At 39.2% G+C, this 18,881-nt stretch overlaps 1 protein-coding gene across 2 annotated transcripts in view; it reads right to left on the reverse strand.

The window, feature by feature from the left end:
• Positions 1-10,509: 10,509 nt before the first annotated feature.
• The window catches only part of adora1.S (adenosine A1 receptor S homeolog), a 37,670-nt gene continuing 29,298 nt past the window's right edge, over positions 10,510-18,881 (reverse strand). For both annotated transcript variants that reach the window (XM_041583739.1, XM_018249198.2), the window contains one exon: positions 10,510-11,970. In XM_041583739.1, coding sequence (XP_041439673.1) covers positions 11,328-11,970 — 643 coding nt within the window. In that variant the 3' untranslated portion in view covers positions 10,510-11,327. The remainder of the gene's footprint in view (positions 11,971-18,881) is intronic.

Raw genomic sequence — 18,881 nt, forward strand, 5'->3', positions numbered from 1 at the left:
TACATAGTTACATAGTTAAATTGGGTGGAAAAAAGACAAAGTCCATCAAGTTCAACCCCTCCAAATGAAAATCCAGCATCCATACACACACCCCTCTCTACATTTAATTAAATTCTATATACCCATACCTATACTAACTATAGAGTTTAGTATCACAATAGCCTTTGATATTATGTCTGTCCAAAAAATCATCCAAGCCATTCTTAGCATTAACTGAATGAGCCATCACAACATCACCCGGCAGTGCATTCCACAACCTCACTGTCCTGACTGTGAAGAACCCCCTACGTTGCTTCAAATGAAAGTTCTTTTCTTCTAGTCTAAAGGGGAGGCCTCTGGTACGGAGATCCACTTTATGGGTAAAAAGGTCCCTTGCCATTTGTCTATAATGTCCTCTAATGTACTTGTAAAGTGTAATCATGTCCCCTCGCAAGCGCCTTTTTTCCAGAGAAAACAACCCCAACCTTGACAGTCTACCCTCATAATTTAAGTCTACCATCCCTCTAACCAATTTAGTTGCACGTCTCTGCACTCTCTCCAGCTCATTTATATCCCTCTTAAGGACTGGAGTCCAAAACTGCACTTCCTACTCCAGATGACGCCTTACCAAAGACCTATAAAGAGGCATAATTATGTTTTCATCCCTTGAGTCAATGCCCTTTTTTATGCAAGACAGAACTTTATTTGCTTTAGTAGCCACAGAATGACACTGCCCAGATAGATGCTATATAATGAAATGGCAGAGTGTGATACCATTTGGAGTAGAATATGTTTCTGCTTATACTGTAAGTACATAGGGATGTACTGCTCCAGTACAGAATTATAAAGCCCAAAATATACCCTTTTTTTGCCAAATACTTGTACTGGGCAAAATAATTATGCAAAAACTCAAGACTTTTACTGTATGTTTATAGTGCAACAGTGTTCACTGAATGCACTGAATGTATATCAGGAAAAATATTGGTGCCATTTAGTGAAAACATCTCATTGAATGTACGCACTCTCATGAGTGTTATAGCAGCATCCACAAAAATGGATAGACAGCATCTGCCATAAAAAAATATGGTTTACATTCTTAGCTAATTGAAAGGAACACCAGAGATTGCAGAGAAAGTTGTCAAGAATTATAAAATGACTCCATCTCTTGTAACTGCCCATTAGGATGATACCAATTTACAATTTGGTGAGAACTTGGCTAAGGCAAAATCTACATTAAACCAAGCCGCTCTTTACAAGCAGTAAGGCAAATAAAGGGAAAAGACTGGTGTAATGTTCACACAAATTGTAATGACTGTAAATCTATAGATCAGTGCTGTCCAACTTCTATGGTACAGAGGGCCGGAATTTTTCCAATCTACATGGTGGAGGGCCGATAACAGAAGCCAGTGTTAGCCACTCCCTGTTTTTAGACCGCACCCACTCTAAACCACACCCATGTTACCGCAAGACCATGTCCACATTAATAGCACACCAAAAAACCAAATGGTTGGTGCTCACTGCAGGGATCAGGGCCGGAACTAGGGGTAGACAGAGTAGGCGGCTGTCTAGAACGCCATCATTGAGGGGCACACTTTTCAAGCGTTTATTTAATAATTTGTTTCAGTAATCATGGGTGGAATCCATCTCCTTCCCCTTCTCCCTCTTGTCGGCAAGTAATAGCTCCTTCTGTGCGGTGCGACGTGCATACACGTGTCAATGACATCACTGATGTGTTGGATGGCAGAGAGCTGGCGGCCTGCTTGGTGTGGCTCGCTCTTGCTGCTCTCAGCCTTGCACAGTTGCACTGAACTGAAGACATTCTTTCTATTACTGTAAAGTGTGAAGCTTCCTGCTGGCACAGCCAGGTACAGATTTGGGGCCCATATGTTTGCTGTTGCTGCTGGGCTGGGTGCTGGCACAGGTATATAAATACTTGGGGGCAATATGATGTGATTAGATTTATTTTTGGCTGCTGCTGACACAGGTAAAGATTCTGGGCAATATGATGGCTGCAGGAGGGCTGTATGATGGATGGCTGCTGAGCTTGCTTGCACAGGTACAAGGGGCAGTAATATAAATGAAAAAGTGTTGTACACTTTCTTGCTCTCTTTATTTAAAAACCATCATGGTAAGAAGGGAAATTGTAATGCAGGACAGGGGGCACTGAGTGAAGCTCTTGTCTAGGGTGCTGAACTACCTTGTGCCTGCCCTGGCAAGGATGTCACTCATATGTTAAAACAGTTAAGTCATATTAAGGCATACCCTTAAATCCATAAGCCTCCTCCTCCCCTGTGTATAATACAGTACCCCAGCATATGATTAATCACCTTAGGGGCCACTAACAATAATTTTCAAATGCTAAGAAACCCCCAGAACAAATACCCAAGTATGACACACACAGGGAGCATATGGAAGGCAGAACAGAGCAGGAGACAGGAATCAGGACCAGTCTAATATTTACTACATACAGTGACACAGTGCTGGTTCCCCATTAGCATTTTGAATAAAGTGTCAACAGGTGAACAATGTGGGCAGTTTCAGTCTGGGTCTCAGGTGGAACAGTAGAGGGCTTTAGGGGAGTGAACAATAGAGGTGTCACAAATGTGAACAATGCAGGGGGATCAGAGGTGTGAACAATGCATGGGATTAGTCTGAATTTGAGGTTTAGACAATGCAGGGGCCAGTAAATCTCTGTAGTGATACCTTTTTAATCTTACATATTGTAAAAAGACACAGCAGGCAGACTTTGATGTGGAGGGCCACATGAGGGGGGGTCCGGCCTGCGGGCCGCCAGTTGGACAGCACTGCTATAGATTAATCCTGCTAAATGCAAACTGACAGTTCTAGTATCTGGCCAGATTACAAGAAATGTTAAAATATAAATAGCTATTGATCAAGTAAAGAGGAAATACAGTAGGTGATACTATATCCTGAAAAACTTGTCCCTTATGTCCCACCAACAGATATAATCATCTGTTACTGTGGAAGCTATCTCTTACATAGCTACTGTGTTACTTATTGGCTCCTTGCTTCTTTGGATATGACATTCTTGTACACAAATGTGCAACATACAAGCAAGATTAATTATGTACAACAGTGCAGTGGAAGACTTATCAAAAGGAACAGCAATATAGCTAAGAAATGTGCATTTTTATAGCCAACGAATAAGTACTTAAAGTGGATATTTCATCTTTATGGAATTTCCTCTAAATTGTGATCTGAATACACAACGGCATCTTGTGATTTGAATTAAATTTACACTATCTTTTGATGTTTAAGGGTAAGGTCACAATGGGAGATTCAGGGAGATTTAGTCACCAGGCAACTAATAGCCTCTTCTTTGGGCCGACTAATCTCCCAGAACTGCTTCCTACTGTCTTCTGCCTGCTAGAATGAAAAATCGCCTGCAGCATGGCACTTATGCGATTTGAAGCGAAAACGAAGCGCAGCAAGTGCCATGCCGCAGGCGATTTTTCATTTTAGCAGGCGGAAGATAGTGGCGACTAAATCTTCCCAAATCTCCCAGTGTGACCTTACCCTTAGGGGTCTGTTTACTAAAGTTAATAAAAATTGTCTATAACCCATTGGCCATTATCGCTGAGAATATTCTTGCGACAAAATGAACGCAATTAGTAATTTCTTCTACGTCCCTCCATGTCAGTATACATGGGCATTGCCCCTCCCAGACCTGGAGGTAGGACCTATAACATAGCCAATCAAAATTAATCATGACCTATAAGACCACGTGACTTCCTCCTCACCACAGTTATTTTTTGTCCTACTGGACAGGGAGGTAGGATCTCCCTCCTCACTCTTTTTTTGTATTTTTTGGTGAATTTTGATAGAAATCAAACAGTTTTTGGTTTTTCTATTGTATTTTTTGTTTATTTTTTACCTCTGTGTGGACACAGAGGGATGATTCCCAGGTAATGGAGAAGAATTTACTTGATGCCCCAAGACGCATAATCTGTAAATTATCGCTTATTGGGAAGCAATGCAGGTGTTGGCATACCCATGGTCCTAGCCCTGTGCTAAAATAGCCCCCCTGCTATATGCCCAACGAGGCACAAGATTCAATCTAGTGCTTTTTGGGGAAGAGAGATTTTACTTACCTACTTAACGTAAATTCCTTTTTTTATAGTCCCGACATGTCAGCACAGGGTTTCCCATCCCAAGGTATTTATTTTGGTTACTCTACTGCTATGGCAAAAGTATAACTGTGGTGAGGAGGAAGTCATGTGGTCTTATAGGTCATGATTCATTTTGATTGGCTATGTTATAGGTCCTACCTCCAGGTCTGGGAGGGGCAATGCCCATGTGTACTGACATGTCGGGACTAGAAGAAAAGGAATTTACGTCAAATAGGTAAGTAAAATTCTCTTAATTGCTGTTGCGGATTTTCTGTAGTTTTTTCTGGTGCAGGCTATTATCGCTGCTTATCGCACCTTAGTAAACTGATGCTCAGTCATCATTCCTTATCAACACAGCTAATAACCATGTGTAGCAAAAGTTCAGTAAAGGGCATATGGGCAATGAGCAAAATCACTGAATAGACAGGGGGGCTCATTTTTAAACACTGGGCAAATTTGCACCTGGGCAGTAACATACCTCCCAACATTTTGGAAGTAAAAAGAGGGACAACATTTTTTTTCGCACATAGCGCAGCAAAATTGTTTGGGCAATGCCCCTTTATGTGGCCACACCCCCTAATTACCATGTTCATTTTACAAAATTTGGCAGGTTATGAAATTTTGAAAATATTTCTCCTTATCTAAACAGTTTTTTTGTGTCTCAAATTTGTTACAAAGTATCTTATTTGCACCTGTTAGCTGTTCTGTGCTCTCTGCTAAAAGCCAATTAAGTGAGAAACTTTGTTTCTTTCTCACGCTGTTCAGTGCAGAGAAAATAGGGACTTTCCAGTACAAATGAGGGACTGCAGGTTGAGCTGTCAAAAAAAGGACTGTCCCTCCGAAAAAGGGACAGTTGGGAGGTATGCAGTAACCCATAGCAACCAATCAGTGATTAGCTTTTTACAGTCAGCTGCAGGATGAACACTGAAAGCAGTCATCTGATTGGTTGCTAAGGGTTACTGCCCAGGAGTAAATTTGCCCAGTGTTTATAAATGAGCCCCACGGATTGTTATAACTGCAGCCACAAGAGGGTCGCTTGGAAGCTTTACCAGTGCTCTTATGGATACTCATAGGACATGCCTACTGCTTAAAGGGTTATTTAATTTTTAAGTTAACATTTAGTATGTTATAGAATTTCTTATTATTGGCAGCTTTACAATTGGTCTTCATTATTTTTTTTATTCATCTTTATTTGCCTTTGTCTTCTGCCCCTTTAAGTATTCAGTTAAGGGTCACTGACCCCAGCATGCAAAAAACGATTTTTTATGCTTGTTATTGTTTATCTTTCTATCCAGTCCCTCACCTATTCATATTCTAGTCTCTCATTCAAACCACTGCCTGGTTAAGGTAAAACCATAGCAACCAGATAGCTGGTAAAATACAAAACTGGAGAGATACTCAATTGTGTAATTTGAAGGTGAACTACACATTTAATTCAGTATGAAAACCATTCAAATTCAGTTTAATTTTAATTTACTTTTGATGCCAAGCAGTCAGGAGAATGGGCTGTCTTGTGCTCCATCTGTGTCTCCGTTCCACTAGGTGGCAGTGCATAACATGAAATTAATTTTGCTGTCTTGGCTGCTTGTGGAACTATACCAAAGTGATTTTTATCAGGGCAGGAACAGGTCCGGACTGAGAATTAAAATAGGCCCTGGCATTTCATGTACACAGAGGCCCAATCAGCCCACAGAGAGGCCCAAACAGCTCCTACCAGCCCACTAAATACTGACTTTCTATGGCACCTTATAGAAGCCCCTCTGGCATTTGCCAGAACCCACAGATTGCCAGTCCAGCCCTGAGCGGGAATAAGGGGTAGGCAGAAGAGGCACATGCCTAGGGTGCAGTGGTGGTGGGGGGAGGAGACACGTACCTCTTCCATCAATTATCTCTAGTCCTCTCACTGGCCACTCTTTTTGTTGCACCCTCTGTCTCGATGCGCTCTCATGTACACACAAGTGCGGTCGAGTATGTGTATGCACACATGCGGTTGAGCATGCATGCAGGAGGGGTGGGGTAGACACTAGGGCCTCTGGCCTGGCTTGACCCGGCCCTGATATGGCAATTATAGAAACCCGGCCCTGATTATGGCAATGTATAGAAACAATATAGGGTACGTGTATGTCCTCAAGCGATGTCGTGGCCCCTGCACTTACCAAGCAGACAGTTTCTCGTAACACCACTTTTATTAAAGGTACTTTTGATTCCGAGGAACCCTGGAGCTACTAATGCCTTCAGACCAGGAGGTAAGGCCAGGGCCCTCAGCAGCCTACATCAGTTGCTGCAATGCAGTTTTGCCGAAAGAATAGCGTGCACACATCACTTGTGCATCAAATACTGGTGCCAGCGAACTTCAGCAATTATGTTCATAAATATTCCTCATAATTGCACCCAATTTTGGCAAATCATACACAATTGGGTGGGCAGAAGAGGCAAGGGGCAATAGTGAGAGTGAATGTGGGTGTTGCTTACAGGTTGCAGTTAGTACTGAGCCCCTCTGAAGATTTTCTTGCAGGGGGGCTTTGCGCTATGTAGTTATGCTGCTAAGTGCAGTGTGGAAAATTTGGAAACAAATCACCACAATGCAATTTTTTTTTACATAATCACAGTGTCTTAAGTTGAATTTGTATGTAAGTTGAAACATGTACATTTACTAATTAAATGCAACAAGTCAGATGTTTGTTTAAATATAGTATTTATTTTTACCTTTCTGTGCTCTGCAATAGACAACACATGCCAGAGGGGATTGGGGCAGGTGGTTTATTAAAGCTAAATGCTAATACAGGCCAAGCAAACCACAGTATATTACTGTTATAGCCTCTGTTTGTAAGTATGAGTTGTATGTATGTTGGGTGTATGTAACTCAAGTACTCCCTGTATACATTTTGTAACTAAACTTATGTACATAAAGTTCACTGTTGCGTGTGTCGGTACAACACTCTGGAGGAACCCTGGATTTACCAGCAGTGCAAATTCCTGGGTTACCTTGCATCCCAGCTCAACTGGCACATTGGCCCTTGCTGCAAGGTGTTAAAGGAACAGTAACACCACAAAATGAAAGTGTCCTAAAGTAAGGGACATTTAGGGGGTTATTTATCAAAATCTGAAAAGTTCTGACTATTTCCTGGAAACTACTCCAACAAAATCAGCAATGACTTTCCCCCCATATTTATCAATACATCTTCAAATTTTTTTATTGTGTGTAAAAAGTCACAATAAAATCGTAAGAAAATACAATTGATACTTTTTTTGGATCTAATGTTCGCCACTTTTAAAATTGCCCAAAATCCATGATTTTTCCAGGAACCCAGTAAAATCTTCCAATTGTTAACGGGACATTTAAAATTGACTTTTACATGTTCTAGGAAGGTCTGAGTTGGAGTACTTTTTTCATCTGACTTTTAACACCATTAGACTTTAATAAATCCCGGAAAAAATCTAGTTTTTTTTTTCTCAGAAAAAATTGTATTCCCCTTTAAAAGTCTGGCCATAAAAATTTGAAGCTTAATAAATAACTCCCATAAAATAATGTTGTGCTGCACTGGTAAAACTGGTGTGTTTGTATCCGAAAAACAACTATAGTTTATATAAACAAACTGCTGTGTAGCCATCAGGCAGACATCCAAAGAGCGGAAAAAGGCACAGGATACACAGCAGATAACAGATAAGCTCTGTAGTATAAAATGGGATTCTTTAGAACTTATCTGTTACCTACTGTGTATCCTGTGCTTGACTGGCTGCCCCCATGGCTACATGATTGCTTGTTTACCGGTATATCAACTATAGTTGTCTGAAGCAAACACAGCAGTTTTTTCAGTTTTGGGCACAAGTACGTCATATTATCTTTTTTTTTTAACAACTATTTTATTTTTTGGTGTTACTGTCCCTTTAAAGGAGAAGGAAAGGCTAAAACTAAGTAAGCTTTATCAGAATGGTCTATATAAATACACCAGTAAACCCTTAAAGTAATGCTGCTCTGAGTCCTCTGTGAAATGAAACACAGCATTTCTATCCTTTTATTGTGTACCCATGGGCTTCTATATCAGACTTCCTATTTTCAGCTTTACCTCCAGGGCTTGGGCATGCCCAGTTTGCTACTCTCCCACTCCCCTACCTTTTCCCCTCTCCCTTCCCCCCTCCCTGCTGTAATCTGGGGCCAGAGCTATTAGTTAGCAGGGAGAGAACCAGACACAAAGTGATGTCAGATGAACTGGGATGAGGGTCCCCAATTAAAGTATAGTTTTCACTCACCACATTTTGGAAGTGGCCCAGGTGCACCACCCTGAGCCCTCAGCATGGGGAGCAGACAAACCGAAAATATCAATGGAGCAGGCAATCTTCCACCAGGTTGTTCGAAAAAGGGTAGAAAATGTTTATTGCATCCTCAGCCTTACACGTTTCGTGTTTACAAACACGTAAGTCATGTGGAAGTGATGTCACACCAAGCTAATATGGCAGCTGCTATCTAAACAAACAGAGAGAGCTTCTAGAGCGGTTTACTGGGGTATGGTAAAGCATTCTACAGAATAAATATAGTTTTATAGCTTGCACTATTGTGACTAATCTATTGGCAATAAACTGCTTCGGTAGCTTTCACAACTTTTTCGGAATTTCCACCGAAAACTCTGATTTTTGCCAGAAAACCCTGAAAACTTTGGATTATTGCACGAAACCCAACACAGATCAAAAAATCTTTGAGACTTCTCACATTGATTTATAACCTCGGCAGGTCTGAGATGCCGTATTTTCGGATTCAGACTTTTTCCATCCTCGAGGTATAATGTTTTTTTTCCACTAAATATTTGGATTTTATACTACAAAAACACTTTTTTGGGGGGGTTTTGGCATTCGGAGTTTAGTAAATAACCCCCATATAGTAATAAGCCGATGTGCTTTTCCATATTTTGAGCCTGCTTAAAAATGCTGCATTCAAAGCACCAGAAAGGTTTGTGTCCAATAGGAAGAATAAAAGTCTCACAACTATTGTAGCCATCAAAAGTAGCTTTGATGTTATCTTTAACTCTATAAGGAGTTACATGGACATGCTAAGGTAAATGAGTACAAAGCAAGAATACGTGAGACACTGGCTGAACTGAAACAGCTCAGTAAGTTTATCTGAAATACAGTATAGAGTGCTTTCATATTGAACTAACTTACTAATGCCTCGCCTTGTTTGCTGCACTCCTGATCTTCACGCCTTCACTCCTTGCTTTCAACTTGCTTGTAAAGTGCAACCATGTGCATAGTGAATTCAGATAATTGTCTTGTTTGGTATGATTATATTTTCCATCAGTATTTCTTTCCTTAATGATAAGCACAAAACAAAAACTGTGGTACCGTGTTAGCCAGTAGCAAAAATAACAAATAAAAAAACAAAAGTAATTAGGCTGGGTTGTAAATAATCCAGGAGTCTGGATTCAGTCAGGTCACATAGTGTGACATGCAACCTGACCCTAAATTTAGGCCCTGTCTTAATGTGTTAAATAACTCCCTACATTTGAATTCATAAATCTTCCTTGTCCATTCAGTTTTAAAGTTCCCTTTTAAAATTAAGACCTGCATGTCCTGAAGACTATGATTTTGACTGCAGAAGTGTTGCCCCATTGGTGTATCACATGATTTGGTGTTGATTTTATGTCTGTGATGGTTCATCCTTGTGTGCAATTTTTGTCCTGTTTGGCCAATGTATGTGCCTCCTGGCGAGCATCTAGTACATGTAATCATGTATACCACATTGGATGAAGCACAGGAATAGTAGTCCAGAATGGTGTAGACTTTTTGTGTATTTGGTATAGCAACTTGATCTTTGTACAAGATGTATTTGCAGGTTTCATGTCCTTAATGATGAATTTGTTTTGATCAGAGATATACTGTATATCTACACAGAAAAGCCTGATGAAAGGAGAAACAACTAGCTGCCTATTGATTATTCTCATGTTACTCTTCTAAAATGCCACATTCGTCCATTGCTCTCCAATTTCATCATATTTCACCTCCTCACTTTAAAATATTTTCTTAGAACAGCAATCGCAGCAATTTGCATCAATGTTATGGGAAAAAAATCAATGAATGCGGGAGCATACACAGGACTCAAGATGATGGCTCTGCACATGCTTATGCCCTGGCTGGGGGAACTGTTTTATAATACACAGGAAATTAGCTAATGTCATCCTTCTTGCACTTTCCTGAAGGGATCTAAATTGACTGTAGAGTCTGGGGACATTGAAAAGCTGTGCATTGCTGCTGACATTGTATTTATTGTAACTTTGTCATTTAATTTTGAAAATATACCCTTATAAACAGTGTTCATTGATATTTTAAATTAGAACCAAAACTAAAAACTCTTTTTTAAGTTTACAACAACAGAAAGAAGATTAGAAAAGGAAAAGAAAAGAGAGCCTAATGGAAACCAAGTTTTTTATGAGTGTTCTGCATTTAACTATGAGTCCCAGAAATGTAGCCAGACAACCACTAGTCTTATAGACCAGATTCTGTTTAGGTAAAACATCATAAACTAGTTTTCTAAAAAACTAAGAGATGGTGCTGAAGTAGATTCCCATTGCATTGAGTAGATTATCATTTCCATTGTCATAAAATAGCATTTGTAATTAACATAGTAGTTTATATGACAGACCACGATTCCCCATAACACCTTAGAAGCACAGACTAGAACAAATATTTGCTGCTGGATTTGGCTGCTCAAAGTAGCATCATAGTTCAGTTGTGGTTTGAATATATAGATAAGCTCCCTTTAGGAGTTAAATGGTGCGTGAATCCATCAGGATTCTCAAGTCAAATTTTAATAGATCTGCCCTACTTTCTATCTCTTCCAATTTTATTAGTATTTTAAATTATATATCAAATTTTAAAGACAATTAAAAAAACAAAAAATTTTCTTACTCAGTAAAGTAATCTAAAAATCATACAGGTTACAAATCCAAAAAAGATGTATATACATATTATGAACACATGGTGGCACTAACTGTTTAGACATAAGATATCAGAATTTCTGTAGCAAGCAAATAAACATTATATTGTACTTGTTCATAAACTCATGAGTAAAGTAAACACAGTTTATTTAATATGGATACCAGCACATACTTCTCTCATTTAACGACGGCTGTTTATTGGAACTGGTGGACATATGTTCATATACCGGTTATTATGATTATTGGGAATAGTATAGTGTACAAAAACAAGCCATGTGTATTTCACATCTCAAAGGACATTTTTCGAACTCTCACCAATGGTATGCCTGCCATTTCTGAACCTACTAGGTTTGCAGCAGAAATATTTTTTCCAGATGTACAAAAATGTAGATTGGAATTTTTCAATCCTGAAAGCATAGACAATAGGATTCATTGCGGAATTTCCATGTGTCAGGAAAATTGCAACATAAGTAATAATCATTGGTGTCTTACAAGTCCTGCAGAATAAAGTGATGCAGTTCAATGTGTGGAGCGGGAGCCAACTTAAAGCAAACAGCAACAAGATTAATGCCAGAGATTTGGCAATTTTAAGTTCTTTCCCATAATACTTGTGTGGGTCTTTGGAATTCGCACATACTTTCTTGTTGAGTTGTTTCTGAATCAGATTGAAGACTTCCAAATAAATAATTAGCATTAGGAAGAGTGGAGGCAAGACCCAGACAAAGAAATTGAAATAGACCATGTATTCCATGCTAATCACTGTCTCAAACTGACATGTGATAATCAGTCCATTCTCGGTGGAGTTCTGTTCGTTTCTCAGGTTGTTCATATTGTTCCATCCGAACATGGGGACCAAGCCAACGAGGAAGGAGAGGACCCAGCATCCCGTGATTGCGATCCCTGCTCTTCTTGCTGTAACAACGCTCCTGTAACTGGAAAGCAGAAGGAATAGAAATTAGATACTGCAACATTTATTAACCATGGTACAACAGTACTGCCATACTAAGGCAGAAATTGCTAAAATATTAATATGAATATCAGGCACTGACTTGCAGCAAATTTCGGCAACACAAAGATCCCTGTTTAGTGCAGTAATGACTTTGACTTACTAACAAGGGTGTCTTTTCTAGCAGCTATATCAATTCTCTTTGATATCCTCAAGTGCCAGTGGCTATGGAATTATTACTGAGTTAATATCACTCTTAGTCTAAAGAGGCAAAGAGGAAAAGTTGTGAATTTAAATAACGTTAATATTTTACCTAATTTAAAATTGCATTCCAGTGCGGAATTACTGGAGAGGAGTCAACACACAGTTTTTTTTAGTAAGGAAAACATTCTGTTTTCAATAAGGGTGCTACATGAAAAAAGGCCATGTAGGCCTGAAACGTCGTTTGTTCGAGATCCCAGCCAGTAATACAATAAAGGCTTTTTATGATTATACAAGATTTGGATGGTGCTCTGATTTCGCTACTGATTCATTCAGCCGGTTGTAGTGGACAACTCTGCACGTGCACCTGTTTATAAAACTGTGGTTTGGGTGAGTGCTGACCAATTGTTCCCGTTTCAATAAGTGAGCTACAAACACAATGATGCCATCAATAGATTTGGCCTGTCCTTTCCTTAAAGGAGAAGGAAAGCTGCAGAGGCATTTTATTGCCAATAGATTAGCTGCAATAGTGCAAGCTAGAATGCTATATTTATTCTGTAGAATGTTTTACCATACCTGAGTAAAAAGCTCTAGAAACTCTCTGTTTGTTTAGGATAGGAGCTGCAGTATTAATGTGGTGTGACATCACTTCCTGCCTGAGTCTCTCCCTGCTCTGGGCTCAGATTACAGTAGAGAAGGGAGGAGGGGGGAAGAGGAGCAAACTGAGCACGCTCTTGCCCAGGGCAATGAGGTTTAAGCTGAAAACAGGAAGTCTGATACAGAAGCCCATGAGTACACAATAGCAGTAAAGAAATGTGGTGTTTCTTTTGACAGAGGACTCAGAGCAGCATTACTTTGAGGGTTTACTGGTATATTTAGGTGGACCTTTCTGATAAGGCTTACTTAGTTTTAACCTTTCCTTCTCCTTTAAAGTCACTCTTTACACCATAAAAATAGTTATATTTTTTAAAATGACTCCATCGATAGCTAAACTAGCACTACATAGAAATATCCCTTTTTGCAGCCAGGTCTTCAAACAAATGGATCTTTTCTGACAACTCTCATGCATTGAGCGTTTGACCCTTGATAAACAATTAAGCAGAGCTTTTGGCCATGGCCTGATCCATCCCATGGTCAATCGGATTTTCTGTCTAGCCAATCCAATATATGGTGAATGCCCCACCAGAAATTGATTGGGTAGGTGATCATTTTGAGCCCATCAGTTAAGAGAGGCTAGGGTATTTTTACCATTTATCAATACATTTACTCGAAAAAATCTGGTGCGGGAAAAGATTCAATAAAATCGTGGAAAAATCTGAATCGTATGATTTTTTCAGATTTGATGGCCGAAAATTCAGACTTTTTCAGATTATCGCACGAAAACAAATTAATTGGATTATTGTATGAAAACCAGCACAGATCATGATCTTTTCCAATTGTAAAGGAGATCTGCCATTGACTTCTACATGACCTTGGCAGGTTTAACATGGAGAAAAAATGCTTGGGTTTCCCCTTTAAAACTCTGACCAGAAGAAAGAGTTAGTAAATAACCCCCTTAATGTGATTGTGGTACAAGGGAGCCATAATTTACTCCTACACCACTGTCCCCAATCAGCGCAGAAGAAGAAGCAGACCTGGGGCTCACTGGGTTTTTTTCCTGATGTCCCACCAGCTCAGTCTGACCCTAATTGTGGGTAAAAATTTGGAGATTTCAAGTTTTGCATTAGCATTTTGCCCATTTGTATATAAGGCATATGGGATACACTTCTTAAGCAATGGGTAATACCACCCTCCAAATGGGAAATTCTCCCAATTCCAGGGCTCATTTAAAAAGCAAGTGCAAATGCATAATGCTAAAATGACTAAAATTTAAATACTTGTTCTATAAAGTCTTCTTAGCAATTTGAAGTGATCAATGCACCTGTCTAGCCTGCTCTGATAAACTGCACACATAGACATCATAGAACCCTGGAAATGCCAGCAGCTTAGACTTAACACTAATTCCAGGGTTTGCTTTTTTGTCTTGCATTGAAATGACTTGTGCTAAGAGAATCGGTTATTGACACCTTATGTCAATAATGCCATGACTGAAACAAGGCGTCAATAATTGATTCACTTAGCACAAGTCATCGATGCCAGTAGTGTCGCCATTTGCACAAAACAGCAATAAAAAAACATGTGGGGCAAGTGGCAAGCAATATGCCAAATCAAACACTAATTTGCATCCATTTTGCTGAATCATGTGCACAAGGGCTATACACTGGAATTCTGGTAAAAAAACAAGTTTTTTTGAATTTTTCACACTGTTCTGTGTCAATAAATAAGTCTCCTTATGTTAACATGTTTTTTTCTTTTAACAGACAGAAAAAAAATCAGACATAAAATGTTAATTCAAAATGCATTTTTAGTAATGACGTTTGAACCTGCCATAACATTAACATCTACTGGGCTCTTTCAGTTATGAAGCAAATGTTCCTTACACATTTTTATGAAACGTCTATGCATCTGGAAGATCTCACAAACTTGATAGAGCTGATCATGGAGTTTGTTATAAATGAGGAGTATTAAGCTTTTATTGCTTATGGTCTTGCTCAGCACTAAATTGAAATTGGCTTATAAAGCAAGTGATTGCAACATCGGTATACATGAAAGTATATCCTGCAAACCTGTTTTGTTTCAGGCATGTAGTCACGTAGTTTGACATGGCTTTCATATAGGATTATTGGATCAAGTCCTGATGATTTTGTAATAGGTACCTGACCCCATTACTCTGTGATAAGTCCTTTATCAAATGCCACACAGAGAGTCAGCACTGACAAAACTTCTTAACTCTGTAATCAGTCTTTTCATATTGCTTTTAACCTACTTGATAGGACACATTGGATTCCTCAGCACTTTGGGCCAAAATCAACAGAATTTGTAGTTCAGGGCCATATCCAGCTATTTTCATGAAATGATGCCATTATAAATACAACCACACAGAGAGAGAAAACACTGCCTTGAGTAGGATTCATTTCACTTGCACTGCATATATTTCATAGAAGCAGTAAAGCAGTAATAGTGTTTCCTTATTCATCATCAAGTAAATAAGCAAATAATGTACAGATTCTTGACCTTCCCATGTCCAACTAGTGACATCATACTGTACGTTTGTTATAACAAAGGGTGACATAATTTGGAATATCCCACTGCCAATTATAATTTAGGTACAACCTATATGCCCAGTGGCACCTAGTACCACTACCCCTGCCAGGAACTGTGGGGACCGGTGTTCCCCCCACAAGGGGGCGATATTTAAAGGAAATGGGTTTGTGACTGAGGTAAGGGGCCCCCAGGCAGCAGCTTCAGTGAGCCCCCGATACCCCTCTCCAATAAAAGTGGAAAAAAAAAAGATAATACAACATATTCTACTGGTGATGAACCATAAGGGGATATTTTATTGATACATATTTGAGTCTGTTTTTAAGAATTCCTGTTAACTATTTGATACATTAGAGCTGCACTAAGAAAAAGATGCTATTTACACAGGTATGGGACCGGTTATCCAGAATACTCTGGACCTGGGGTTTTCTGGATAATGGATCTTTTGCATAATTTGAATCTTCATACATTAAAGTAAGACAAATTGCTGGTCCCAGCGTATAAGTTCAAAAAGTGTATCGCTGTGAATTCCTAGGAGTATGTGTCACACTCCCAAAAAGTATGATACTGTAATAAAGTTGGAACAAACAGCTTCAAAGCAGTATTTTCAAACTGCATGTGTTTCTTTTATTAGCAGTGCAAAACACTACACTTGAAAAAGGGTTGTACCCGAAACATGTAGTGTTTTGTCTACATGTCTACTAGAAAATCATGTAAAAATTTAATAAACCCAATATGCTGGTTTTGCTTCCAATAAGGATTAATTATATCTTTGTCTGGATCAAGTACAGGGTACTGTTTTATTATTACAAAGAAAATATTTGAAAACATTTGGATTATTTGTATAAAATGGTGTCTATGGGAAAAGGCCTTTCCATAATTTGGAGCTTTCCAGATAATGTACCTGTATTAGCAAGCCCATAAAGGGCCAGTAACATCAAAAAAATTTTAAAAAAATTTTAAAAAAATTTGTTAGTATACAACGAAAAAAAAACAAGACAAATTAAACTTTAAAATCGCAAAGCCTATATTAAGAAATAACTTACCGAAACTCCGTTCTGCTCCTCTTCAGAAAAGGCAATGATCCATCGTGCGGCACTCAATTTCTCCTCCCTGGCTATCTCCTATAAGGAAGGCAGGGAGGAAAAGTCAAGCGCCGCACAATGGGTTGCCCGATCGCCTTTTCTGAAGAGGAGCGGAAGCGGAGTTTGGCAAGTTATTTCTTAATAAACGCTTTGCAATTTTAATGTTTAATTTGTCTTGGTTTTTTTTTCAATATATACTAATGAATTTTCGGCTTTAACAATTCCAGGTCCTTTACTTTGTCAAAAGGAGAAATCATTGCCGGGCCAAAGGTGAATGTGCCAAAGCCTGGACCCTCGGTTAACCTCTACTGTGCTGTTACCAGCACTATAGAAATGGAAACTGTGACAACTGGAGACATTGATGAGCTACAGAAGGTCCTGAATTTGGGGTAGGAAGATCCCCCCCATCAGTGGCACTCTATGCACATGTTTCTTCTGCCTACCCCTACTTATGGTCCTGGGAGAAACAGTCTATTCCCTATTAGATAAGGCCTTTATGTTGCTAATACCACTGTAATGACCACGTTATCAGGAAACATGTTAGCGAAAGTACCCGCGGGCGCACAGTGTTCACCGATGCCCTTTTCGGGCCCCGGGCTTTCTGCTGTGGAAGCCAACAAGGAAGTGCGTAGCAGGAACGTAAATGAGGTACAGGGAGGGATGAAGAGAAGGCGTAATCCGAGTCAGGCGAAGAGTTCAAGGCAGGCGGCAATAATCGTAGCCAAAATCAGGCAGATGTCAAAACCAGGATATCACGAAGTAGAATAAATGCTTGAGCAGGTACAGGTAAACTGAAGCCTTGCTTGGGCACTTACAAAATGGAGATCGGGCTCTTTAAAGAGGATTTGGCGCCAAGTTTTAATTCTGCACCTTCGGACGACGTCATGACGGCCAGTGTCAAGGGAGTCCTAATGCGCGCGACCCGGAAGCGCGTGCCTGTGCACAAGGACTCGATCGGAGACATGCCGGGAGGTAAGGGAATGAAGAGATATCCCGTTACGTCTTACAACTACAAGCACAATATTGATTCAAGGATCAACTTCTGTTTTGAAGGTTTTTCCAACTTTTTTGAAGCAAACTGGAGAAACCTATAGATGGATTTTCTCATATTCCCTAAAAGTTAGGTTGCAGTAAAGAGGTTGTTTACCTTTAAGTTAACTTTGAGTATGTTATAGTAGGGTCAGTTCTTTGCAACGTTTCAGATGGTCTTCATTTTTAATTTTTTTTATAGTTTCTTAAGTATTTGCCTTCTTCTGATTCTTTCCAACTTTCAAATGTGGGTAACTGACCCCTGCATCCAAAAAAGCAATGGCTCTGTGAAGCTACAAATCTATTGCTGTTACTTTTTACTTTGCTCGGATAATTTGTTCCCTAGTAACCAGAAAGCTTCTGAAATACAAAAGTGGAAGGTTGTTAAACAAAAAGGTAGGTACATTGAAAAGCCACAAATAAAAAATAAAGACCAGTTGCAAATTGTCTCACAATAGCACTACATCATATAAAAACTTGATTTAAAGGCCAACAACCCCTTTAACATAGTCACTTCAGCTACTATGTAACTATGTTTATGTTGTATAGGAAAAGGAAAAGGGCAAATAGCACTTTCTACATCATACAAAAACTTGATTTAAAGGCCAACAACCCCTTTAACATAGTCACTTCAGCTACTATGTAACTATGTATATGTAGTATAGGAAAAGGAAAGGGGCAAAGATAAAAAAAAAAGTAAAGAACAATATAATGTAATAATGAGAAAAATACAACACAAAAAGAGTTAATATATTCACAGCTTAAAGGGTAACTCCACAAAACCATAACGTAAGCTTTTTAAAAAGTAAACATAACTTCAAGCAACTTTGCAATATACATCATTTAAAAAATATGCAGACTTTTCATGATTTTTAATGCTTTCTGACAGTTCCATAAGCCTAGCCCCTGCTCTCCTGCTAATCTCTCTGACTACTTTGCTGAGCTGGCTGACTACTGTTACTTTGTATCAACAGCCAGCTGTCCTCAGCCTGCATCCTCCAAACCCCACAATTCCCTGCACATCTGATTTCAATAAGGAACAGAACATCACAATGCAATGCATTGTGGGGTAAGTAGTTCCTGCATGCTGCCTGTAAGCTGTGGAGAAGTTGGTACAGAAGAACTGTTAACCAGCTAGATTTCAGCATAGAAAATGGCATTTATTCAAACTTTTGGAAGAAACAGGTAACTGTGATGGATATATTAGGGGTTTCTATGTTATGTGTGCCTCTTTATCAACTTTTGGTTTGGAAGCCAGAGTTCTCCTATAAAGAAAGGGTCACTTTTTACTACTGCAGAGGGGGTAAATTTGTTATCAAGTCATGGCCTTCTACAAAACATAAACCTGCTTCCAAGAAATATTTAGCTGTTTGTGAATATAGACCTTTAAATGAGAACTAAAGTATAACTGAAGAAGTAGGCTAGAAATGTTTCACATTAT

This window comes from Xenopus laevis, chromosome 2S, assembly GCF_017654675.1.
Source record: "Xenopus laevis strain J_2021 chromosome 2S, Xenopus_laevis_v10.1, whole genome shotgun sequence".
NCBI lineage: Eukaryota > Metazoa > Chordata > Amphibia > Anura > Pipidae > Xenopus > Xenopus laevis.